Source organism: Spea bombifrons, chromosome 11, assembly GCF_027358695.1.
Source record: "Spea bombifrons isolate aSpeBom1 chromosome 11, aSpeBom1.2.pri, whole genome shotgun sequence".
Classification (NCBI taxonomy): domain Eukaryota; kingdom Metazoa; phylum Chordata; class Amphibia; order Anura; family Pelobatidae; genus Spea; species Spea bombifrons.
In genome coordinates this window covers 20593402-20620842 of record NC_071097.1, presented here as the reverse complement: position 1 = coordinate 20620842, position 27441 = coordinate 20593402, and the positions used below count along the sequence as shown (strand labels likewise).

At 41.5% G+C, this 27441-nt stretch overlaps 1 protein-coding gene across 3 annotated transcripts; it reads left to right on the top strand.

The window, feature by feature from the left end:
* Positions 1–805: 805 nt before the first annotated feature.
* On the top strand, positions 806–27397 carry PLEKHA1 (pleckstrin homology domain containing A1). 3 transcript variants are annotated; one of them, XM_053450184.1, is made up of 13 exons: positions 806–976; positions 10532–10692; positions 11790–11846; positions 13150–13195; positions 19619–19716; positions 21038–21145; positions 21627–21764; positions 22493–22561; positions 22711–22775; positions 23402–23465; positions 24080–24169; positions 25063–25103; positions 25976–27397. In XM_053450184.1, the coding sequence occupies exons 2-13, from the start codon at positions 10552–10554 to the stop codon at positions 26163–26165; spliced, it is 1107 nt and encodes a 368-aa protein (XP_053306159.1). In that variant the 5' UTR covers positions 806–976; positions 10532–10551; the 3' UTR covers positions 26166–27397. The 3 variants fall into 3 exon arrangements, with proteins under 3 accessions (XP_053306159.1, XP_053306160.1, XP_053306158.1); XM_053450185.1 differs by having other exon boundaries at positions 25026–25103; XM_053450183.1 differs by lacking the exon at positions 25063–25103.
* Positions 27398–27441: the final 44 nt, after the last annotated feature.

The window sequence follows — 27441 nt, the reverse complement described above, 5'->3', positions numbered from 1 at the left end:
TGATGAGCCAATGATGTGACCATCTACAGCAAGTGATTGGTTTTATAGACTTGAATAAATTAAAATCATCCCAATCTACATTATGAATGGAAACGTGAAAAAGTCATGAAAAATCTAATTCCTCAGAGAAGATTTAGACTCTAGAGGTACTCGTTTCTTCCTCATCTTCAGGGTTTTAGGTTGAAAAGTAATGAAAAACCAAATAGGTCCAGGCCAGAATATACCACTGCTCACCAACACATACATGCTGAGATCTAGAACATCTTTGGTTACCAACACATAAAACCAGAACTGATCTAGATTGCTCAATCCTTTCTGTTTACTGTGTACTATTAAATACTACCTGCCATACCAGAAGAGCGGCTTAAATCAATGTATGGTAGGCACCATTTAATATATATATATATATATATATACATATGTATATATATATATATATATATATATATATATATATATATATATATTGTTTTTATTACATGTTTGCCCTTTCCCCCTTTTTGTCTTGCTTTGGAAAACAATGTTATGGAGGGCACTGTTCAAACAAGCTCCCAATATAAATGAAGGTGAAAGATAAAAATATTTCACTTATAATGACTGAATTAGTAAAATTATCTGCATTGCATCTTATCGCTCGCTATACCGCGCTCTGACGCGGCCAGCAGCCAGCATCCACCGTCCTGTGCAGGTATGTGAGGATGTCACGATGAGGAGGCGTGTCAAGTGATGTCATCGAGTCCTCTATGCCTGATTGGTTTTCTGTCCGAACGTAGCCGCCATCTTTGAGGTGTCAGTGCTACGCTTGGAGGACGCAGAGTGGGAGCGGCTGCATAGGAAGCAGAACGTGCAGCTCTGGGACTAAGTGTGCCCAAGTATTCGTAGAGGGGAAGGAGTTCGGAGGGACCAACACTGGGGATTACCGTATTACCGGGAACCGGGAATACTGACCACAGTGATATGATACGGCACTTTACAGGTGAGCGTCACGTAACTGACAGGTCCACTGACCCGGGGGCTACAGAGCTTTATCTGATTCATAGGCAGACAGTCGCTGTGTCAGAGGAATAGGAAGGCAGACATCCACCCAACGAGACCTGCGTGCAAATTTATGGAGGCTTTAAAGAAACAGAAACAGGAACAGTGGCCGAGACGGCACACTAGATTCTGTATGAGTAAGATCCTCTTTGCAGGGTGATGGTTGACAGCCTTGAAAGAGAGCTCATCGCAGGGCTGGGGGTGACAGCCTTGAAAGAGAGCTCATCGCAGGGCTGGGGGGTGGCAGCCTTGAAAGAGAGCTCATCGCAGGGCTGGGGGGGTGACAGCCTTGAAAGAGAGCTCATCGCAGGGCTGGGGGGTGACAGCCTTGAAAGAGAGCTCATCACAGGGCTGGGGGGTGACAGCCTTGAAAGAAAGCTCATCACAGGGCTGGGGGGTGACAGCCTTGAAAGAGAGCTCATCACAGGAACAGGCCTGTTTAGGCAATAGAGACCTATTGCGGTTCAGTGTGGTTTGGTTGGTAAAAGATAACCTTAGCTGTTGCGTTCATTAAAGAGGAAACATCCCCTGGGGTGAGATATGACTTTTCAGCAGGGTCATGTCAGGTTGATGACCTACTTCTGAAGTTTGTAGGAGCCCAGTTGACCATCACAGTCCTCCTGTGTGAAATGGTAGAAGAGGTTTGGCTCTGGAAGAGAATGGCCTGATCCTGGGGGTCTTGGGCTCAAAGAAGAGGCTGATGTCAAGGTGTGGGAAGGCAGTTCCTGATGCTAGGCGTAGGGCAGACAGGATGAGAAAGGTAACATTTAGAGAGGGGTGATCTTTGGTCACGACAACTTCAGAAACGCGTGAATAAGAAAAATAGAGTATTGGTTAGATGTCAGATGTTAAAAACTGGTTACAGCTGAAGGATGCTATAACAGCACACTAATTCAACTTAGTGTCCCTGAATTCTATTTATTTTGCCTTTTCATTTTTCTGTTCTAAAATCATACCACTAATCTCTCAATATTCAGTTCTGCTTATTGGCACTGGTTCAAAAAGTTGCTAGGGCACAAAAAGGCTGCTGGAAACTATAATAAAAGGGAAATGTAGCTTGCGAATGTCGAATGTGATCGGTGATCTGTTGTGCTCTTGAAGGTCATGATTTTAAATCGGTTTTCACCTAGCCTGTATAGTACTTCTATTCAAGGCTCATTGACTGTATACGTTCTAATGTTTGAAAAGGAATGCCTGTTCATTTATAGTAGTCATAATGTTTCAACCGGTGGTACTATGGGCTCAGAAAGAAAAAATCAAAAGATGATGGTAATAACTGAAATGTGCAGAGGAAATTTGCCTCGTGTTTCAGTTCTGGACTGCCCTTGAGGCAAGAACAGACTTATGGGTTGATGGAGACTTTTTTTCTGCAATGGCACGAGAGCTAAGACTTGAGATGGGAAGGAAGGGCATGCTCTTGAGCGGTCGTCCGTTCTCTGTTGAGTTGTACTCAAACTTTTTGTTATAGTTTTTGGTCAGTTATCTGGAGTTTGGTAGTTAAGCCTTTAGACCATTAGTTTGTTACCTGCTGTATCCTGGAATATAACAATGTATCCAATACTTTTGTGGCTCAGGGTCTGGTAATCTTATATGGATTTGAAGTGTATTGAAGCAGTTAAGCATGTAAAGATGTCACATATATTTAAAAAGAGGAATTATCGTTGCATCCGTAGTGGTCTTGATACTGGATTTCAGGTGGTTTTGAGTTGAAAAAGAAAAGGTTCAACACTAACATTTAAAAGATCCATCATATCTGTGTGAAACTCCGCAGAGCTGCTAGCCCTCACGTGATGTAGCAGGCTAAGGTGTGAAATGTCTGACAAGAAGCCAACGAGTTAACGTCTGAACCCAGCTGCTGGTGTGCATTGCACTGATGTGTGAGGGCTCGTGCCTAGTGCCCCATTCTAGTAACAGACGGCTATCTGCCCAGAAAGCAAATATTATCTTTAATTTTCACAAATGCAAGATGATCCATGCTTTATGGAGGCCATTTTGTGATGGTTAATGTAAAACTGTCTCCAACAATCGCCTTAAATAAAAGATGTTAATGGGATTGGTAGGTTCTTCCACCTGCATAAGGGTACAAAAACCCGTGAAGAAAATAGGACAATCCAGGAATTCTTTATCCCATAATTTGTCTGAAAGTATGATGTCTTTTTTAAAAAAATTTTTAAGGAAAAGTGTTTTGAGAAGACCTATGGGAACATTTCTTTATTTCAATACAAAGTGTTCAGTTCCAGATCATTATGGAAACTGCTTCTGTATATTCAGTGCTGTGTATAGAGTAGCGCACATACAGGATGTTAAACCACAGCTGCAATCTAGTTGTGTTATTTTAATAAACTGTGTACTCCAAACTGGTTTTGTAAGGTCTTGGGTGAAGATTGTCCAAATCTCTTCCCCCTGGGTCACAGATAAATCAGGTGGTTTTTTTTAAGTGATACTTTGCATGTTGCGTGTACGGGGAATGACACGACACCCTGTCTACGGTTTATCAAGGAAATAGAAATAGACTTACGGGTAACTGCTTATCCATCAGCAGCATGGAAGCATCTGTTCTATTGTATGCTGCATGGTTCATGCCTTGCCCCATGTTGATGAAGGCCTCTTCGGAGTTGGGTTAATCCATTTAAAAAGTTGGTAATACCACTAAGTCGGGAAAACTATGGGTAAATAAAAACGTCTCCTCCCTCTTCTCACCCAGTGTACTGTAATCTTCTTTCGCTTAGCCAGGTAGGAGTACTTGCTTGCTGTAGTTACTTTCTCTTCCTTGTTTGTTTTATTTTTAGAAGGTTCTGCTGAACTGACCAGCTTATTATATATCTAATAATTCTAACAGTTTCCAATGTGCGACCAGCTCATTGTAAATGCTTTTCTTGAATGTGTTTTATCGCTAAACAATCTAGTGTGTGCAAGCTCCCCCTTTTCGTCAGGATTTTGGTCCTCCCAAGCACCCTAGTGGACTTTCCACCAAGTTTGTCCCATGAAGCATGATGGCCAACTTGTTAACTTCTAATTCGTTTTAAGGTCAACTGGCACATGAAGTTGAGGTTCTACTAAATTGTCAAGAGGCAACTGCAAGAGCTGCTAAAATACTTGTATTGAAATAAACAACCACAGCCAGGGGTATTCTATTTTGCAAATAGAGGACTCCCTAAAATTTGTTGGGTATTGGCCATGGAAAAATTCTTTACCCATACATCAGGAAAAGTTTATTTCCTGATGTATGGGTAAGAAGAAAGATTTCTAGACTCCGGGTACCCTTTTAATTATATCTTTGGTTGGTAGATTAAAATATCTATATGTTCAGCACCAACACTAATTAAATTAATCATCAATGAATATATAACATTTAATCATCAAAACAATAACAAGAGAAAAGTAGACACACTAATTCAGTGCAAAAATAATTGTTTTAAATTCAGGTACTAATTTCAGTACACATACAGTATATAATAAGTTTCTTTTTGGAGGAAAGAAAATAAGAATGATGGTGTATTGGAAGTATTAAATGTCATAATATTTTTGTGTTTTATCATGTAGTACATTAAGTTAACCTTTTGTACTGGCATTAATGACTCAGAAATATTAAAGTATCTCTGTAAACTGCAACAATGATCTACTATTTCAAAAGCTCTTATTGTTTGCATTATATACAGAGGGAAAGATGCAACAAATGTGTTTTATAAGAGTTTGCATAGACGCCGTATTAGCAGGATTGGACTGGAGTCTGTTAGTTTCAATTATTTTATGTGAAAACTAGTGGACTGTAAAATGCGTTGCAGAGGAAGTGTATTTATTTTGAATAAGTCCCATCTAAAGATTTTTCCTAACTATTCATTATGCTTGGCAAATGGCTGCCGTTTTGTAGCAATTATACAAAGAAATAGAACCTATGTTTCTTGCTGCCCTTTCTACTTCCTAATTACTTATATAGCTTGAAGCCCACCTTCCAGACCTGACTCTTGGCTTGACGCTCCTCATGTGTGCACACAAATGTTGCGCTCCGAGGTCAAGGTGGGCCTTATGCCATGGCCATGTTGAGCAGAAGGTTTCATTTCGTGAGCCCCCCCCCGGCCACTGTGCATAATATCTACTCCGTTCTCTACACCCGTAGCGCTCTGTTTATTTTTCAACACTTTCACGCATTCAGCATTGCAATCATTGTAAATCTTGGGTGTTTGGGGCAGAGAAATGTTGTAGGCGGTGGTTTGTCAGGTTTGCCGCTAATGACTGTGTTTGCTGTTCAAATCCCGTATAGTTCAGAGTGTTATGCGTGTTTATATAAGCGTGTATAACATATCCTGTTACAAACAGCAGCCATGTATACATATACTCAATCTGAGTGTTCACTATTGGTCTGGATTAGATTACATTTTTAGCTCGGTCTGTTGGCTTTACCCTCCACTACTACTACTTTGCTATATTTCTTGTACCTAACCTTTGTGCACACCTGGCTACTGTTCCATCCCAGTCCTTTGTATGGTTTATTAAAATATAGGTGTCCAATGTGTGTCCTCTCAGATTATATAAAGTGTACCCTAGCGGGGATACGGGATAGAATATTTGAATCATGGAAGTATGCATGGTGTATACCCCGCTGACTTCACCAGTGACTAATAAAACATTCCTCTTCATTCTTGTCCCTTTCCGTCTGTCATGTGATAAAAAGTGCAGGGGTTAGTGTGTCTGCCGGTGAGGCGACTGTGAATATAATCTCCCATAAAATGTCAGAAGGGCTTGGGACACCTTTTTATGGGGTGTGTCAGGGTATGGTAAGCTTTGTTGGTTTTGAACTTTAATAGCTGTCTGGAACAAGCTGCCTTGTGATTACGTGTTTATCTTTGCAAAAAGCCGAGGAGTTTCCTTAGTGCTTTGCATTCAAGTAAGAAGGCCTGTATTAAAGGGACTAGCCGACCGTCACATGTGCTTTAATACATAAGGTAGCAAAGTGTCATCTTTAAGTGGTCACTCGTGCTCCCTCGCAAAGGTATAGAGTGATTCTGGGGCCTTCCCTCTCCCCAGCTTTCTCTCTTTCTCCCTAGTTAAAGAAATGAACTTGGTACGGTATGAAGTGATAACTTGTCATTGGAGGTCTTTATGTGTGGGGGGAAAAGCATATATTTTGGTCATGTGCTTTGGTTGAGAACTGATTAATTTTCTTGTTTGAGATAATCGGATCGAATTATGGTCGCTCGTCATGATCTATGTGCTGGCTTTAGGAGGTACTATCGTTTTCTAATCTAATGTTTAAATTGTGATAGTTCTTATGGATTGCATATCCTTTTAACGTGACAGATTTCAACATTTGACATAGGAGAAGGTTCCGAAAAATCTGTGTTATTGCGCAAATATTTCTATTTGACAGCGTGAGGGGCACATGACTTTCTTACATTTTATGTCTGCTTCAAGTAATTTGTTTTAACCCCTTTGTGACCAATGATGTACCTGGTACATCATGAAAAGATGGCCCTACTGGACCAATGTCCCATCTTGCAGTTATCATGGCGTCATGGCTGTTGCTGGCCCCTTTGTGTCCAGAGTGGTCTGTTTACAGCAGATCTCATGCACTTCTGTTCATTATCTGAAAGACCCAAGCATCAGAATTCACATAAATTTTACAGAACATTCTTTAAAGTGAAACACCCAACAAAAAATGTAATGCTCAGATCGAAATAGCTTTTCTTTTAAAAATGCATAAAAGTTCCATGTAAGTTAATTTCTAGCTGTGCAGTCATAGCCCAGTCTACTTGACAAACACCCTGACCCATTATACTGTTTTGTGGTAAGTAATAGAATGGCTCAGTCTTAATCTCTCCCAGCCCGACACTCTGGGTTCAGTATTTCTAGCTAATAAAATAAAGATTTTGTTGTACGAGCAGAAATGCCTTACAACAATGGCAGCCTCCATGTCTGCAGGTAAAGGAAGTTTTAGGCAAAAATAAAAAATAAAGCCGTGGTTTTGTCTGTGTAAACCTGCCTTACTGTGTACACAGCTGTACTTTCATACAGGGCTACCGCTTTAACAAAAGACATGTACATCCAAAATGCGGTGAACTGGGGTACTCGTTTTAGTTGAAGATCTAATAACCTTCAGTGCCAAATGCAAAAAAATCAGAGAAGGGGCAAATATTGTGTCTCACAACTGAATGTTGGGAAATTCCATTGAGGCACACATTACTAGCAATTTGTTAATTTTTAACTTTTAGGGAACTACTCAGGCATAAAAACGGCAGGTAAAATTCGATAGCTTGCCCCATTCTCACAATCAATGTCGTTGTCTGATGTAGAATCAACCCATCAGTTATCCACCGCTGGCTGTGAAGACAAACGGAGGCAAAACTACCTGGATAGAAACACAGTTAGCCTGTCTATTCTGCGCCTTTTCTCCTGATGTAAAGATTGTGACCTCAATCAGCTCTTGGTCTTGCCTTCGATTCAGGATAGCTTCATGCCTACTTCGTGCATGTTTAAATTCCCTCACTGTATTAGCCTCTTCCGCTTATCTACCACCCTTTCGGTAAAGTGCCCTGTTCAACCTTATGGATTCCAAGACTTTCTTGTGCTGTCCTAAACACAAACTTCAGTCTGTGTGACCTGTTGTCGTCATCGTTTTTACTCATAAAATCTCCATTTCATATTTTTCCCCCTTTCCGAATGAATATTAACAATCCTCTCATTTCAGCTGAATTATGTATTTCAGAAAACAAGCAAAATGTATCTTGTTCCAAAAGGGGGGGCTTCAGCAGAATGAAGGGAAGTGACTGTTTCCCATTTTAACCTTCCATTCCTAGCTGCGCCCACAGTTTCTTGATCATGACCTTGTCTCAAAGGGGTAATTACAAGCAGCTCTGCGCTGCGATGAAGGAAAGCCCCGGGATGGGAAGTATGGAGGGGGGAGAATTTGCTTGTCCTGCAATTGTTTCTTTGAGAAGGAACAATGAGCCAATGTTTGCCGTGCTAATAACATTCAGCTGCAGAAACTAGCGCGATGATGCAAGGCCTTTGTCTTGTTGTTATAGTGTAGCCCTTTGTACAGTGTGGCCATGTGCTCGTCGAAATAAAGACGCCGCTCTGTCACCACAACATTCATTGGGACAGAGACTGAAGAGAGGATTGTTCGCTCTGAATTAAAAATGCATTTACTTTAAATTCTCCAAAAGAGAAATTGTACCAGTTGTCATGGAGCTTTGTGAATGATTAATGGACGCTGACTTTCAGGTTGAATAATCTCCTGGAAATTATTCAGTCAGAAACGGTTTAAAGAACATGCGTGCTTCTAAAAGGGAACGGTCACCTTCGTGGGTTTTAAGCAAATATATATGGATTTCTTAAAACTTCCTATGAGTCCCGGTGGAATAGTTTTGAAGGGGTATTTGATCCGACGATCTCTGAGGTAAAATACCATATGCCGTAGTCCGTACATTTTCCGCCCATTTTAAATCTTTATATAAGGGGGGCGGCCTGTAATCAGTTTAGATAAAAGGATGGTGCGCGGTACGTTTTGACCTCTCCTGTGCTCTCAGAGGTCCCAAGTCTCCCTGATGCACGCTCTTTCTCAATGTCTCCTTTTCTTCTCTGCCGGCCGCGTCTGTCTCCTTTTTCTACAGCTCTGCTCCTTGGCTTGCCTCTTCTTGTTCTGTTGTTTTACTCTGTCCACATCTCCCCGGTATCAGCTCAAAGATTGGGGGGGGAAAGGTCGTCCCTGTGTTGCTGAAATACTCAGGACATAATATTGCTGATGGTGACGCGGAGAACGAGAAGCATTTCTGCACCTCTTTCTCTGGGAGTCCGTCTGCAATATTCTGGCCTCTTGGAGTGCTTCAGCGAAAGAACGGAGCCACGACGTGCACCCTGGGGGCAGCCTTTCCCTCGTTCCTGGATAATGGAACTGATACCGTGGAGAAACGGCCGAAGACAGAAGGACAAGAAGAGGCAAGAGAAAAGATGTGCGGAAATGGACACAGGGAAACAGAACAGGTTGTTGGAGAAGTTACAGAGAGAATGAATGAGGGAGAGCTGCCTGTACCGCGGATCTGAGGTCTGAATAAAAGACGACCTTTATTATAAGACTAGGTCTTCTATGATACAAAGCAAATCTGCATACCTGTGTGGCGCCTGTCTCCTGATCCTTGCAAGCAATGAGGGCAGCTGCAGTAGTATGCTAATAGTACGCCAAATGTCTTGCTCACTTTTACACTGGAAAGCGGGATTATCCATTACAGCATGGGCGGGCCCCTTGTCTTGTGTCTGATGGCTAAGCTTGCACTGGAGCTAGCATGCCTATGACTGCCTAGGTCAGTGTTCCAGGCACCCCTTGGACAATGAATGCATATGAAAGCATGCTTTGTAAACTTTGATGTATAATATATACATGTATACTTTTATATACATTCATTTAACCAGCAAAAGAAAGAAATGCCTTGCCTTGGACAGAAGCTGCAGCTCCAGGGTGGATCTTGCTAGATAAACCCCCCTTTTTTTTCTCCTCTGATAGGCAACCTGCTAAAGAGGCACCATTTTCTTATTTTTCTTATATGAAAGATCTGGGGAGTGAATACTGCTACGAGAGAGAGTGGTCAATGATTAAGGGCCCCTTTTACTTTTTTAAGAATGACCTTTTGGTTGATTTTGTAAACCTGTTTGCAGCCGTCGTGGCAATACCCTATCATAACAGTTATAAGCTTTATTTATAAGGCGTGTCTCTCCTTGTTCGAAGTGAAAGCAAAATAACATGAAGGACTTTTGTTAAATTACATGGATAATTCTGTAAACTTTACAGCACTTTCTAGGCTGTTGGCAACAGAGAGATACAAATGAAGTCCCTGTCCTTGCAAATCACACATGCCCTTTCATACTTGGTTTAATTATTTTTTACTTACAAACAAGGGCTCTTTTTATTTTATTGATCTGCCACTCAGTGAACCACCAATATCAAATAAAAACTAAGCTAAATAAAGGTTAAGATTGTGCTACGTGTTCTGCAGACTGCTGGACTGAAACTCTTACCACCTGCCTGAAAGCGATTCAAAGTCCACCAACGCCTTTGGAGTCCCCCATCAATTGTTTGTGATGCTTTAAGCTTTAGGGGAAAAAAGTGAAGATGTATGTAAAAGCTTTCATGGCAAGGATAGGATCAAATACAGAGATATGAAACGGCGGGTGTGAAGGATAAGTAAGTAAACTGGGTCTCTAGTTTTACAGCATGTTTTGTTCGTATAAAGATTAGACAATCCAACAAGACTCCATCAGCTGTTTTCTTCTAGAACCCTTAAACATTCCCCTGTTGCTGACGAGCAAGCACAAGTGTTGCCTTGAATTGGTTAGAGGGCTGATGTGTTCATCTTCGATTGTAACCCATGAAGTGGAGTATTTAGAATACTGCTCACCCATGCCTACCTCGAGAATTCCGTATTGGCTGAGATTGATGGAAGGCAAGGGGAGAAGTTCTCGTTACTGAGTAGAACAGTAAATGAATATTTCTTATTTTCTACAGGGTAATGTTCCAGTCCAGACATGCCTTACGTGGATCGTCAGAATCGTATTTGTGGCTTCCTGGACATCGAGGAGCATGAAAACAGTGGCAAGTTTCTGCGCAGATATTTCATCCTAGACACTAGTCAGAATAGTCTGCTCTGGTACATGGACAATCCCCAGGTGAGAGCAGGGTCATTTAAAATACACCATATCGTGGTACAAAGTTGTTTCCCTGCCCAATGATACACTGCTTATCCTTCAAAGTTCTCGGAGTTCTGCAATGGTACTTTGAGACCTCATGTAGGTCCCAAACTTTTGTAGCTTGTGGGGATCATGTTTCCAACAGAATAACTCCCACAGAGAACTGCACCACTAAATGCAAATGCAATAACGTAACCTGCACTTTTCTAAAGCGGTGTATGTGTATATATGTGTACATATATAATATGTGCAGTACACACACTCTTAAGGGGGCCTGTCACATTCTGCCTTGAAGTGTCAGAGCTGGACAATTTAAATCTGAAGTATTATATACTGTGTCGGGTGTACCAGCTGGATATAGGTCTCCTTGGTGTAAATGAGACCGTCCAAGGGGGCAGACATATCCCCAGGATTAGCAGCAGAGCACTGGGGAGACTTAACATCGAACAGAACATTTTGCCCTTGACCTGCTGCCCCAGGCCTAGTTGGCCTACCTTAATATTCACTGCTGTTCTGAAAAATTCCTCTTAATTTCTGAAATAAGGAACTGTCAAATTGACACAGTGTCCGTAGGCAAGTGTGTTTCCAATCTTATTGAATGTTATTAAACTTGTGGTTTTATGTGGCCTCTTCATAGGGACATGATTATTGCACTTTATATAAGTGCTTTAAGTATCAGAGGAATAACTAAGATCAAACAAGTCACACGGGAGTTCCCATTGCCATATGTCAAACATTTTACTGTTAATTGAACAACTAATCAACAAGGGATGGTCGGCTGCTTGGATATATAATATCCACGGTACTATACATTTGTAATTTTGTCATTGATTAGGTATGTCCTGGTTTATAGGACCCATGCTTGAGTGGAAAAGCCCCACCTAAATTTCCCTATACCTGTAGGAGAGACTTTTTCTTTCAATAAGGTTTTTTTGTGTGTATTTGTAAAGATATTCATGGTGTTTTGGATGGGGATTTAGATCAATGTGGTTCACTCTAGGAGGACTGGTATGTGAACCTAGTGATGGATTTAGTGTCTCCACACTTAAGTCTGATTTATTTATTTTTTTCCCCAGAACCTCCCTGCTGGCTCCCCTTGCGTAGGTTCTCTGAAGCTGACGTACATTTCAAAGGTAAGAACCTCCTCAACTAAGGGAACAATCTAGGGATGCACCAAAAATGGCATTATCATCAAAATGCTAAAAAAAAAAACAAAAAAAAACGGCCCTGCTACGTCTCTTGTTCCGCCCAGGGGAAGCAGGAACCCAGTGGAGTCACGTGAACGTCACATGACCCTCCTTCCCCTGGGCGGGACAAGAGAAGTTGTTCGCAGAGTGCGAGCAACGCAGATGAAGTAGCAGCCCCTGCTGAAGTCTGCGGGCAGCACTGAGATCTGTAGTTCAGGCAAGGGGGTGGGGGAGGTTGTATGAACGAGTATGCGTGATTGAGGGAATGAATGAGTAAATGTTTGAATGAGTAAATGAATGTGTGTGTGTGTGTGTGTGTGATAGCAGGGATGTAAGTGGGGAGGGGGGGAGAATGGCACAGGGAGAGGCTGTAAGTGATGTGCAGACCCCGTACTGTTGGCAGCATCAATACGCAAGGGGGGGAGCTAGCCAGGTTTCAGCATGTATTGGCTGTTTGTGCATGATAGGAGTGTGATTGCTATATTTAATGTATAGGATTGCTTACAGCAATCACACTCCTATCATGCCCAGATTCTAGCATGTACTGGCTGACTTGGCATGATAGGATGAGGGTTGCTGTTAACAACTATATATATATATATATATATATATATATATATATATATATATAAATATTGTTACTGAATTTTTTGTCCAATGTTGGTGTGTTAACCACACTTTAAAAAAAACTGTGGGTTATTTATTTTTAAAGGCGGGGGGGGGGTAATTTTGGCCTTTGGCCAAGTGAATCCAGAATTTTCATTTCGGTGCATCCCTAGAACAATCTCGTATGAGTGAAAGTGATTCGCATCCATTTGGTTTGTGACTACTCAGGTCAGGTTGTGTCCATAGCCATGTAGATCACCGGATTATTGCCTACAGGCTCTATGGCTGTATTTACCTTTTTAAATGGGCCCTGATTCACCTTCTAGTTAGGACTAGTCGCTAGAGGATAACGTGGAAGAAAACAAACAAACAGGAATGAGCTCCTATACCTTTATCTCCTTACAAAAAGTAGTTCCAGTCTGCCTAGTTAAAAACTCATGTAAAAATAAATGGACACACTTTGAAAAGCTTGTTATTACCATTATTTTCATTATATTTATTTAATATAGAGAGGACTGTGATATGCTGTCAGAAATGTTGCTTTTAAATCCATTGGGTTTTTTTTGTTTTTATTTATTTATTACGTGTTTGATCATATTGTTCACCAGCATGCGTCAACTGCTCAATGAATATTTCTCTGTAGGTCAGCGATGCCACTAAGCTTCGACCAAAGGCTGAATACTGCTTTGGTGAGTAAGCAGGTTGAATTCTGAAGGTGTTTCTAGTAACTTGCTGATTTGACACTTTCACACTTAAGGTGCTGTTTCTAGGAGAGTTGGGGGGGGGACCTACTATGATATAGTATTGCTTTTTTTAAAAATAACATACTGTTTTGCTGTATTTTCTTGTTGAAAACATTTCATCAGGGCCTCTTAATTGTGTCTGTGTGCTCAACTCAGCCTGCCCATCTCTGACAACGCATAAGGGGCATTTGCCTTAAGGTCTCCTATCTATTACACACAAAACTCCTCACTCCCTCACCTATCACACACCAATATCCGAAATGCGTAATAACTCGCTACCCATTTCTGGCAATCACTGTGTATTAGGATCTGTAAAGCTTTGCTATTTCACATGCATGAGCGTGCAATGGCCGGTGGGCGTGGCGGTGGTGTGATGTAATGACAGGACTCTGTCATTACATCACATTACATGAATGACAGGACTCTGTTTCTAGGCTGCTGTAGTATTCTGATAAACTTCTAATCACTGTTTTTAAGTGACAGGGAGCATCACAGAGAAAAATAAAATGATAGACAGGTTTCTTTTTGCTACACAATGCACCACTTTTAAGAGGTCCCATAATTGGGCGAGCACCTTTAAGTGATCAGGGCTGGTCATACCCCGGTGGTCGGGTAGCCATGGTTCCTGATGTTTTATGGCTGACTCTTGGCTTTCTGTTATATGCTCTAATTATCTCTGTGCTTGGTTCCTAAAAATGCCTGTATGCTGCATAGTTTTTCCAGCTGTCAACTTAATCACTGCAGAGAAACAGGATTATTGATGGCACCGAAAAAAGTAAAAATAATGAAAATAACTTTATTTTTTAAAGCAAAATGAAAGTATTAAAAAGTAGTTTTACCTGTATGGTTTTGCTGTACCAAAACGTGGAACAATATGGTCTCACGCGTACCTACATTATCTGTTATTCATTTACATAGCACCGTCCTATTCTGTGGCGCTGTATGATTGTACAAGAAACGTACCTTCAAATTGTAGAGCATAGTCAATGCGTCCCGTATTTAGTTTACTCCCTTCGTTTCCTGCCCTGGCAGTGAAGCGGTTAAAAAGGAGTCCATTGGGAGCTGAGCTTTCCAGCTGGGACCTGGAAAGCCTGCAAAGTTTTCTTTGGATAAAGTCCTGCGTTTGGAAGGCCTGAGCTGGCTCATATACTCCAACGCGGTTATTTTGGGAGTTCCTCTATTAAGCCATGTCACTTAGAGGCTGCCTTTACTTGGTAGCGTTTTAAATATTTTCTAAACAGCCTTTTTTAGTGAATGGGTTATATTCTGCCTCACTTAACAAAGCTGTGAGATATGGGTTCCTGAGACCAACTGCTAAGTCTGTATTGACCACTACTCACACAATGAAAGTTCAGCAGACAGTGTCAACTCAGCAAAACTGACATGTAGAAGAGGATCAGTAAAGTTTTAATCTTCAGGCTGACAATCCTTGAAAATATGTACAGATATGCAGGTGAAAAGACAGTAGTTCTTGCTAACAAATCACATAAAAATGGCTGCTACCAGACAGTATAGTTAACAGCACAGAATCTACCGGAAAGGGGAGGGGTTAGCTGAATACAACCTGACTAAGGGAGCCCAGCAGGGACAAATAACATACTAGCCAGTAGCAAACAGCATATAAATCAAAATACAAAATAAACCATGAGACATGACACTCCCCGCATGAAATCTTTAGATTTCAAAATTATCTGAAACACAATAACTATTAAAGTCCACAAGTGAAAGAAATGTTGCAATGGGGAATGCAGAGTGGAAGAACATATAATAATACAATTATAAACAGAATAAACATGAAGTTGAGCCGAAAGTCCCAAAGGTCATGTATCGATGATGTGAGCCATAGTCCAAGATGACAGGATTCAGAACTCTAACAAGTGGAACCGATCTTCAGGCTAGGGAAGCCGCACTAGGCCAAAACTTCCACCAACCCATGTTATACTCCAGTGAGGATAGAATGTTCCAAGAATGCTCTTGAGTGACACAGCTGGCAGTTCATAAACGCGTTCCGCCGAGCTGTGACCTGAGGAATAGACTGTCAAGTGGTTTCTTCCCTTGGCAGAAGAAGTACCAGTTCGGTGATTGGCCGGAAGAAACGGCGTTCAGCACCTCCTTTAGTCACCTTGACTTCTACCTTGCGGTTTCTTCCATCACCACTGGGCATTGGCCATTCGTTGCGATGAATCTCATTCTCCTTCAAAAGGACAAGGTCACCTACCTGAAGGTCAGGTTTAGACGTCTGCCATTTGTGACGGCTCTGAAGCATGTGTAAGTATTCGTTTCTCCAACGACGCCAAAATACATTAGACAGATGTTGTACCTGCTGCCATTGGCGTCTGAAAATATTGCTACAATCAAAGTTCCCAGGAGGAATTGCAGCAGTCCCGACCTTTTGGGTGAATAGTGTAGCTGGGGTCAGAATTATAGGGGCATCAGATCCATACTCCTTTTCTCCTTTTTGAGCTGTCTTACTCAATCCGTCGATAGCCACCGCAGGACAAGCGCTGCGACCATCTGGCAAAATGTGTGTTTTGAAGGAAGAGATCTTGGTGGGTATCTTCATTTTGCCTGTACAGATATTGCCTATAATAACCCAACCTAGATCAAGGCGTTGGGCGAATGGAGCATCATGTGGTCCATTAATTTGTTGACGTACCTTGTGTACTTGGAGAATGTCTCTGCCCAGGAGAAGTAGGATATCTGTGTTCTTGTCGAAGGCTGGCAACTCTTTAGCTATAGCCCTAAGATGAGGATGGTGAAGAGCAGCTTCCGGTGTGGGAATCTCTTCTTTATTGGATGGGATCTGGTTGCACTCGACGAGTGTAGGTAAGGGGAACTCCAGATCACCCTTGAGAGAAGATAATACGAGTCCACTGGCTCTTCTTCCAGAGACCTCTGTAATGCCGCTGCATGTACCCAAAGTGTAAGGGTAGGTGTCTCCCTTTAAGCTGAAATGATCAAAGATTTCCGATCTTGCAAGGGACCGATTGCTCTGATCATCTAGGATGGCATACGCTTTAAGAGACCTTTCTGGGTGACCTTTTGGATATATTTTAACTAAACATATTCTAGCACAGGACTTGTCACAAAGGTCTTGTCCGCGGATTTCTGTGCAGGAAGAAGACACTAAGGTTGCTACTTGGTCTGTAGTCTCCCTGCCGTATCTTGACACAGGAGGGGAGTCTGCAGAAGTTGCAGGGATGTACTGAGATGGATGTAGCGCCTGCACGTGATCCTCACAATTGCACTCTATGCACTTGATGGGGGTTTTGCAGTCTTTGGCAAAATGTTCCGTAGAAGCACAACACCTGAAACACACCCCATATGTCTTTAGGAGCTCTTTGCGCTCTTGGAGAGGTTTCTTTCTAAAGCCAATGCACTTTTTGAGGGGATGAGGTTTCTTATGAATAGGACATAGGCGGTTAGGATTCTCAATCTTTTTACCTTGACTGTTCTCGTCAGGAGTTGATGTAGGAGGTGGAAGGACATTAGTCTTTTTCACCGATACTGGACCCCTGTAGTTTCTAAGATTAGAGTGCGGTCTGTCATAGGCCTGAGGAGGGGTGCCAAGGGCATTGAGCTCATTGTAGGAGAAACTAGGGTCATTTTTAGTTTCTGCAATATTCTTGACAAACTCACAGAAGTAGGAGAATGGGGGAAAGGAGACTTTATTCTCTCTTTTATACTTTGACCCAAGCGTTACCCATTTTTCCTGAATATTGTATGGCAGCTTGGAAACTATAGGGTTTACTCCACGAGCAGTGTCCAGATAGGTGAGGCCAGGGAGGTAAACGTCTGCTTTGGCCAGCTGGAGCTCTAAGAGAAGGTCACTGAGTTCCAGGAATTTCTGATTGTCCTTACCGGATATTTTTGGAAAATTCTGCAGTCGTTTAAACAAAGCATCCTCTATGGCTTCAGGGCTACCAAAACTTTGTTCTAGTCTTTGCCAAGCAGCGATGAGGCCGGCTGCGGGGTTATCAATGTGGACAGCCCTGAGTCTCTTGACACGCTCTGTAGACTGTGGGCCAAGCCACCTGATCAGCAGGTCAAGCTCCTCAGCAGGAGTAATGCCAAGGCCACTAATTGTAGTTCTGAAGGTGCTTTTCCAGCTTCTGTAATTTTCAGGCTGGTCATCGAACTTGGAAAGGCTAGTTTTGGTGAGTTCGTGGCGAACCATATACTTTGCTAACTCTGACATCTCGACGTTTGGGCAGGGAATAGCAGGTTGAAAGGTGTTGATCATGTTGTCTGTGGTATTCTGGTTGAGCAACTTAGGGTAGTATGGGGTCGCATAGGTATTTATCCCTGGTGGCGGTTTATAGTCTGTAGACCTGGTCAGGGATACATTTGGAGCAGTATTGTTGCCAGCGATTTGGCGCACTGCAGGAGAGTAGATTCGCATCTGGGGTTTTATGTGTTGAGCTTGCTGATGCATTATGGTGTGTGAAGAAAGGTCAGGGCAGTTAGTGGTAAGTGCATTGTACAGACCTTGGGCGCAGGGGTCTGCCAAAGAGTCGGTGCCGTGTTGCTTTGGAGGAATATCTCTACTGTCAGGAACATTTGAGGCAATGAGGAGATCACTATTTTGGTTTAGTACATAGTCATTGGTGCGCTTAAGGGGATCCTCGGTATCCAAGTCACTTAAGCTGGCACTGTCTCCCTCACTCCCGTTGGCAGCTTGTTCTAGAACTCTTAGTGTGGCCATGGCTGTGGCGTGCTCACATTGTTTCTCTAGAGCTACCATTTCTATTTTAGCCTTCCTTTGCGCAAAGGCTGCCTGTATCTTAGTAGCCTCTGCTTTAGCACGGGCTTGGATAAGCTGCTGGTTGAGTGTTGAACTCTTTGAACATTGCGAGGATTTTGACCTTGAGAAGTTTGAGCGCTTTGAATGCTTACTAGATGCCGAAGTGTGAGAAGCAATCTCTTGGAGTTGAGCAATTCTCTCCTTGGCTTTTACATTGGTTTCATGTACTAAATTGTCTCTTTCTGAATTAAGGCATTGGAAACGTTCTATTTCCTTTAAAGCATCTTCTGAATTAATCTTCTGTAAATTAGAGACATAAATTTGGCTGTGAGCAAGAACTACTGTCTTTTCACTATTCTGCCTCACTTAACAAAGCTGTGAGATATGGGTTCCTGAGACCAACTGCTAAGTCTGTATTGACCACTACTCACACAATGAAAGTTCAGCAGACAGTGTCAACTCAGCAAAACTGACATGTAGAAGAGGATCAGTAAAGTTTTAATCTTCAGGCTGACAATCCTTGAAAATATGTACAGATATGCAGGTGAAAAGACAGTAGTTCTTGCTAACAAATCACATAAAAATGGCTGCTACCAGACAGTATAGTTAACAGCACAGAATCTACCGGAAAGGGGAGGGGTTAGCTGAATACAACCTGACTAAGGGAGCCCAGCAGGGACAAATAACATACTAGCCAGTAGCAAACAGCATATAAATCAAAATACAAAATAAACCATGAGACATGACAGGTTATAACCGCTATACCTGTCCCTGATTTCCAGTAGCAATCGTTTATGCAGACAATGGTGCGCTGCTGGCCCGGTGGAGAACATCTATTTTAAGTCTGGCTTTCCTGTACAGATATGCCTCTTTCCTATTTTACTTCCGGACTTCCGTCGAATCTTAACTTCTTCTCTTCACGGTTAAGCTTTTTATATCCTACCATGACTGGGCTGCGTAATCAAGGATTTCATCATTCTACGTTTTCTTTCAACTGCTCAGTGGTTTGTTACGTATTTTCAAAAATTTTTAACCTTTTTTTATTTTTTATTTTTTTCATTATTTTTTACTCCAAGTGGCACTAAACCTTGTGCAAAAGCTTTGTGAAGGAATTTGCGTGGGCTCGGGATGTCTTTCTGCAGGGCAGATCCCAACCTGTCCTTTGGATTCCTGCTGTCCAAGGCTTGGATTGCATTCTCCGCATGCCTTCGTGGGTGTTTCTTTGCTAGCTGGTTACCTGCCTTTAAAACAAAGAAACTGAATACAAATAAATGTTAGGGAGACTTTGCCTCTCGGAGTACATATTAAATAGGGGATGTATAATGCGCGTGATAATTTATATTCCGTGCTGCTATTTTGTGCATCATTTGAGTATTGGGGTCTTGCTGACCTGAGCTCATTCCAGATGAGATTATAGAGGAGAGTCATAGAGTTGCAGGCACACAATGCTTCAAGAAAAGTAAGAGGAGAAACCATTTCTGCACAGAAATTGGACTTCAACTCCCGTCATCTTCAGTCACTTGATGCATGTTCCATTTAAATCCATCTTGCTTTGTATGTCACACTTTGTTTTGCATGTATATAAAAATGTCTATTAACAGAACATTGTGTTTTCTCTCTTCTAGTAATGAATGCAGGCATGAGAAAATACTTTCTCCAAGCTAATGACCAGCAGGACTTAGTAGAATGGGTCAGCGTACTCAACAAGGCTACCAAAATTACAGTGAGTGTCCCGTCCGCTGCTCGCACTCCCGGAGAGCTCTCCTTCATACGTATGCTGGCCGTGGGGTGGGAATGGCAGTGGTAGTTCCTTACAAAAAGTTCTCATGTAAAGTTTTAAGTGGTCTAAGCACCATAGCAGCTATCCCTGGTAACTGGACCGTTCCATTGGTTAATGTAAGACCGCATTTAAACTTTGCCCCAGAATATATGTTTGTTAATAATTACTGTTGAAAGTGTATTGGTTAATATACAGTGGGGAGGATCTTATAGCGACATATCTAAACTTTGTTCTCCTTTTGTATCCAGTTAACATCTGGCTAATGTTTACATTTTCTAATTCTACCCCTGTGAACAACCTCGATGAGTTTTTCCAATAGCATAATTATTTCAATATCATGCCATCTGATGCAAGGCATTGGAAATACTGTATGCTATATTTCATGATAAAGACGATATGGCAAGGGAATTAAAACAAATACATTCATTTTTTTAAATACAGTAATGCTTTTTTATGTTAATAAAAACACCTTTTGATTAGAGAACATAATTTATGCTAGTCCTGAAAACGGTAGCTCCAGGGTTGTTTCAACCCCAAACCAATAAGGGTCTTCATCTGATGTTGCTGCAGTATTGGACTCTGTATTTTATATCTCAGAGTTTGAGATGGGAAGTGATGCTGTTGAAAGCCCCGGTCCGTAGGAGGCTAGTGTTTCCTGGCAGAAGCTGTTTTTTGTCCCACGCGCATGTTATTGGACGTAGAATAGCTTTATTTATTTTTTTGTGAAAGCTCCATGGAGCTGTGCAGACACGTTTAAACCTACCCACAGAGAAAAGCGAAACGGAACAATCAGAAGGAACTCGTGTGGCCCTTCGCACCTCCCTGTGCTATAATTGCATGCAAAGGGGGATATGAACTAAGTGGTGAAATGCTGGTGCTTAATTTGCTGAGATGATACATTTATATTTACACGCAGCCGGCGGATATGTAGACTCTCAATGGTGAGCACTTTGCTCTTTCTGGCATGTAAAACTCCTCGCTGAGGGTTGTATGGAGTTCATACTGTATTTCAGTTTACCTCTTCTTTGATGATTAAAAATGAACAGTATTCTGCAATGCAGTCAGACAGTCTGTGGCTTTTCCGGAGGTTGATGCGCCAGAATTTCCATTGATATCCGGCCTGACAAAGCTTTAAGAATTATAGCTCCAGAAAGTATAAGCTTGGCTCCCAGGTTCTCATTCTGGAAAAAGACAAAGGCTTTATTCCAGTTCACCGACAGATTGGAAAGGATCCGTAATTTACTAATGATGCCTCTTTCCCTAGGTACCAAAATCCTGTGAACCTCAGTGTCCTACTGATACCATGAACAACCAGCAGATATCTTATCGAACTGATATTGTTGGAGGTGTTCCAATAATCACTCCAACTCAGGTGAGTGCATCGACCTGTCTAGTGTTAATTGAAATGGTTTTCAGATGTTAGGCGTGAATTGTAGAGAGGTTTCTGCTTCATGTAGCCACTGTCGGTGATTGTCCTGTTTTAGCGGGCAGTCGGTATACCGATATGCTCTGCTAATGGCCATTTCTGGGTGGAGAGGATTTGTGAATCTAAGAATAAATCTATTTTCACAACCTTTTTGAAGGGTTCATCTTATTTACGGTTTGTGTAGTTATTTTGTCATATAGGATTTGCTAATAATTGCTTTAACGCTTCTCATTTAACTCCTTCCTCCAGCTCCTACAAAGAAGGAAGCATACTTAAGTACACTTCCTGCCTGCGCACATTGTACAGGAAGTTGGGGGACTAGACTATCCCTTTAAGCCTTTTTTGGGGGGGCGGAGGTACTTTGGGAAGTAAATAAATTCTTTGATATTTTTTGGTAGGAGGGTAACCTTTTTACTCTTCCTTGCAGCAAGAACTCAGCGAGTGTGCCAACACTGGTGACAGAGGCAACCTGAAGCGTTCTCAAAGCCAGCTCCCATCATCCCCAGCACGCATTTCAGAGAGCAGCATAATAAAGGCCGGATACTGCGTGAAACAAGGGGCTGTGGTAAGAAATGAAAAGCGCTGGATGTCGGCCCGTTATGTTATACGGTGTGGGCTGCACAAGTGTCAGACAACCGCAGCTAGTCACTCTAAATCATTAACTGAATGTAGATGTTGGTTCCACCCACTCTAAGTTCATAATATTATTGAGATCAAACAATCTGCAGACTGTTTGTACAAGAAGGGTAGAAATCCTTGTAGTTACTAAAGCTGGAAATGGCCAAAGAGATGCTGTTTCACCTCAAGAAGAGCTTGTTTAACCCTGCCCATTGCATAGTTAAATTGGTGAGAAGGCTTGAAAGTCACCTCGCTGGCTTATGCCAGACTGGCCCAGCCTTTGCAGTAAGAGCTTGCCAGATCTGGCCCTTCCATAGAGCGTAGTGACTGCAAGCTCACTGTTTAGTGAGTAAGTCTCTCAATGAAAGCGGACTCTTCTGAAATAGCTGGTAACCATCTGACTAATGTAGAATTTGGTTATTAACATTTAAGTAACATTTAAGCTTCAGTGCTTTATACGTATACATTAAAACAAAGACCCACAGCCACAGCATCGACATAAAACGATTACGATTGACGGTGAGAAGTATGTGTGCACATAAATCAAATGTCACTTCTAAAAGTGCTGCCACAGTGAAAATGATTTCCTCTGACACCCTATAGTTTTCTCTACCTCAGTGTGGCATTGCCATTATGTGACGTGATGTACTTTAACGTTTTTCTTTTTCTTTATAGATGAAGAACTGGAAAAGGCGATATTTTCTTCTAGATGATAACACAATAGGCTATTTTAAATCAGAGATGGTAAGGAATATGTTTTTTTTTTTTTTAAAATTTTTTTTACATTTGTCACAATCCCAGATCTTATTGCCTGCGCTGCCACTTAAGAGCTTTTTCTATTTTAAGAAATGTCCTGATTTTATACAGTGTTTTTACATACTGTGTTTTCATAGGAAAGAGATCCTCTGCGTCTGATCCAGCTGAGAGAGGTCCAAAAGGTGCAGGAGTGCAAGCAGAGGTAATATGTTTGTGAGCGGTATCTATTTTAATGACTGCAACATGGTTTAAAAACCTCTACATTGGGTTCAGTCAATTTTCTTACACCAAACATTTTACGGTTCTATACGTTATATAAGCCCCTGTAATTGTTTACTTATTACAATGTATATGCATTTAAACCAACCTCTCAGCTATACTGTTAGAATAGGTATTTAAAGTCTTAGAACTACCTATAACTTGTTGGTTTGGAGTCATTTAGTTTAAAGTGATTAACATAGGCTTAATATTTTTGTTTAAAAAAAGTAATTTCAGGGTTCCCGCTTAAAGAAAACATTGAGCTCCTTCCCACTAACAATTCTTTCGTCATGTAAATGTTTGGAGGGACGGCATCTTTGTCTTACCTACTCATAGAATTTTTCAATATTTGAGAGGTATATTGTCCAAAAGTGGGAAGCTTAAGGGGAAAAACATCCTGTAGTGGAGACAGTGGGGTGCCAACCAGAAGAGTGTTGCAGTAGTCAAGACGGGAAATGATAAGTGAATGAACCAGAGTTTTTGTGGATTCTTGGGTGAGGAATGGGCGGATATGAGAGATGTTTTTTTTTTTTTTTAATCTAACCTCTTATTTATTCTTTTACTTTGTAGCGATATCATGATGAGGGACAATCTGTTTGAAATTGTAACGTCATCTCGAACATTTTACGTACAGGTATCAGTTTGTTTTGAATGTTGTTTAATTGTAGGTGTTTGAAAATGATGTTGTCCTGTACCACTGGTATTTTTATGTCATTACGAGCGGGGATCCATCAGCACTTTTCAATGCTTGAGGCTTTTCCACGATTCTGCGGTTTCTTTTAAAATGTTCTGTCCAGGCATATTGCCATATTGTGCATTCAAAGGGCCCTGCTCGCAAAAACATTATTTATCAGCATAAGATAAAAAGCTGGACATGACACAAAGAAAAGGAGAATCTGGTACTGCAGAATCCATTGGGACTGTATAAATGAAATATGTAAAATTGAATATGAACCACAAAGAACAGAATCAAGGTTAATGGCAGAATAACGGGATATTTCAGGGGGTGTTATAGAGGAAGGAGTGGAAGTTGAGTTTTAGTTTGGTAGAATGGTACGTACGCATGGCACCATGGAAAAACTAGTGATCACTAGAATGTTAGCAAACTGTACATACCCAAGCCATGCTATACTGATTTTATATTTGATATTGTGTTAAATCTGTTTGCATGCAGACATTACAATCACCATGGCAGATTTTGTTTCCTAAATGTTGTTTGGGGTTTTTAACACCTGTTCTTCATCACAGGCTGACAGCCCCGAGGAAATGCACAGCTGGATTCGTGCCATAAATGGTGCAATTGTGGCACAGCGTGGACCCGCTAGATCTGCAGCCTCTGTAGGTATCTTTCTTTGTATTGTGGTACGGTCCTTTTGATACTGAAGAGGATCGCTAAGCCTTAACAGCAGAATGCTCGACAAAACACAACACTTTTCCCTGATCTAAGTGGGGCAGTCGTGTGTACCATTTATATATACACAACAAATGTTTATTTTGACTCCGATGTCTACTTTGTTGACTTTTCTAATTCCATTACTTTGTTGTTTGAGTCAGCAAATGAGAAGTATGTCTCGTGTAATCCCCCCCCAGCTGTCTCTGCTGAAAGTAGGGGCATACATCAGTAGGATTCTTGCCAATGGCTAGCAGAACTCCAATTAAGGTCAACGTTGATGGTTTTCTAGCGTATATGATTGGTTATTGCTTTAATGGCGTGAGTGGGGGTGCGATTGAGCATGTGCAAGAAGTGTACGTACCAATGCTGCCTGGTTTCAGGGGAGGACCTTCGTTTTGTTACAATTTGCATGCATTAAATTGTATCTCAGTCTGCGCCAAATGCATTCAACAATTAAAATATGATTTTGGGGGCAAAAGAGTTCTATCTAAAAGGGCATCTCTCCCTTCTGTGCTATGTATAACATTTTTTTATTTATTTTATTATGTTTTTATATGATTGAGCCTTCCGAGGAAACCATAAAATGACAGATCTCCAAAGGTTTACATACCAGAGTTCAGTTAATGTGTTGTCTCAGTGGGACAGCAGCTTTAACCTCAACATCTTGCCTTTTGATGTTAGTTGTAGGTGTATACTTTTCACATCAGCTGTATATGAAATATTGTGGGTTTTTTTTAGCACTTTTACTTTCTTGTTATCTATCGTTTGCTCCCCTCCATTTGTTTACCTGCCCTCTTTAAGGTATGTCTAACTTCCAGCCCGCCCTGTCTCCCCACAGATGCGACAGGTCAGACGCCTTTCGAACCCCTGTATTCCGAGGTACAGGCAGCAGAGCATGTCCACGTTACTGACCATTCGCTGCCTCCCCTACCATGTAACCATACCCCACGTTCATAGAATGACCATAAACACAAATAACTCATCAAGCCACCAGCGCAGTTCATGTGTATAATATTCTGATAGTTCCGCTTGCATGTTCCATGATTAGGTGTGACAAAGCATGCACCACCTCCATAACGATGAAGTCAATAAGATGCTTTCTATTAGATTTTTAACCTTTAATTTTTTGGTTTTATGTTTCTGTTATAGCTTTCCTTAAAAGACGTCCTAAAAAGTAAATTTTTACGTGTTTTTTTTTTCCCTCCTCAACAGGATATGCTTCTTAGCTAAACACTTGGAAATGTAGGCCAAGTAGAGTGTAAGCTTGCGAGCAGGGCCCTCTTCACCTAATGTATCTGTTTGTCTGAGTCAGTTAGCCAGTTGTAGATTTCTTTCCCCTTTGAATGTATGTATCGTATATAAATGACATGTAAAAATAGTACAACGACTGGATATCTGTATAGTTTTGGGGCAGTAAGCCGCCTTATGGAAGGGCTTAGTGTCAGGTCATGCTGGGAATTGTAGTTGAATACGTTTTGTGCAGCTGTATAGCATTTACAGAGCCTGCTGGTAGTTTTAGGGCAATAGTTATTGCTCAGCTTAGCTGTGTGCTTATCTTAACCTGCTTGTTTAGCCTTAGCTCCCTGATAATTATTGGATGGATTCACTCGTTTCATATCATAGCCAGCCATGCTTCTTTTTCTTCCTGCTGTTAATTCATTTGTTTTCTTGGCTTTTTTCGGCATGGCATTGATTACTAACTTGTTCTTGTTCGCATTGCTATGTCACTGATCACTCCCTATTCTCCGCAGGAGACCTCCACCTCATACTCCGAACACAGCTCATCCTTTCGCTCCTTCAATGTCCCTCACTCAGCAGCCCGACTACAGCTCTCTGACCCAGGGCTACCCTATCGTGGGAGGGATGAATTTAACACCAAGACCCAGCCAGGACACACCAAGGTCCCGCTTATCTTTGCAGGAAACCAGACTGGCAAAGTGACCGGCTCTGCATCGGATGCCAAGTTGGGAGCTCAACTGGAACCTGCGATTGTGGATCTAGATGATGCCAGCCTGCCTGTCACTGATGTCTGAGTCTGTTCTGGTTTAAGTGCTTTAAATGAGTGGGATTACTGGCGCAAAATGCAGCTTTACCGTCGGTTCCTAAGTATGTTATCGAGAGTTAAACACCCCTCCATCTTTTGACATGCCATGTACCCTCCAATAAATGAAAGGGGATTATCCTTCTGCAGGTTCATTGATGGAATTTGGTGGCTTGAACAAGCTGAAGAAAAAAACATTCCCAAGACAGTTGTCTTGAACATTATCCTCCTATAGCCAAAGTCAGGTATTTGACTAGGTTTTCCATTTTGTATGGAACCGTGACTCAGGTCACTAAATGTGAGCATGCCACACGTGGCATGGAGTGCCTTTGTTGCTCTTATAGAGGGTTATTTACAGAACTGTAGAATGCTGTAGTTGTGGCCCAGCCCCATCACGGCCTCACCACACCTGACACAGACATGTGAATAGGAATTTTAACAGCTTTTAATTGTCCGCTAGCTCAGTAATTTCCCAATCCTCTGGTCACTTATATTTTCGAGAACCTTTTACCTATCTCTGCTGCTGAACAAAGATGAGAAGCAATAAGAAATCATTCTTAGAGGAGGAAATCCTGAAATTTCCCAACTAAAAAATGTCATAACAGGTGTTATTTGCACATTTGCTGCCAGTGCCACAAGTGAGGGACTGAATAGCGCTCATGGGAACTATTAGTTGAGTTTTACCCCCTCCATTTTTTTCTTCTTCCTATTTGTACCTTCCAGGTGTCAAAGGTACCTCAGATCTTGTTTTGTGAAATTTTGTACTAGAACTTTGCTATCTCTGTGCCTCTTATGGCTCATGGTTAATGGGTTAAACCTGTGATTTTTCGTGAGCCAAATGCTGTCTCTGCACTTTTGTCTTGGTCTCAAGTGCCTGCTGATATATATTTTTTTTGTGTGCCGTAAGACTGTTTTTTTTTTTGTGGATTTTTGATAGTACCATGTTTGCTGTAACCTTGAGCTTCCCACAGATTGTTCCTGAAAGTGCCCGTTTTTTTTGTAATGTTCTTTTGTAGGTGTTGGTGGTTGAATTATAATTTATAAAAGTCTGTTCCTTGAAGCGGGTGAGTAAGACACCCATTTGAAAAATAACTGATGTATCACTTGAAATAAACCTGTTCATTTTCGGTAATTCATTGTATTTTGTGTTTTTATTAAACGATTCCATAACACTGA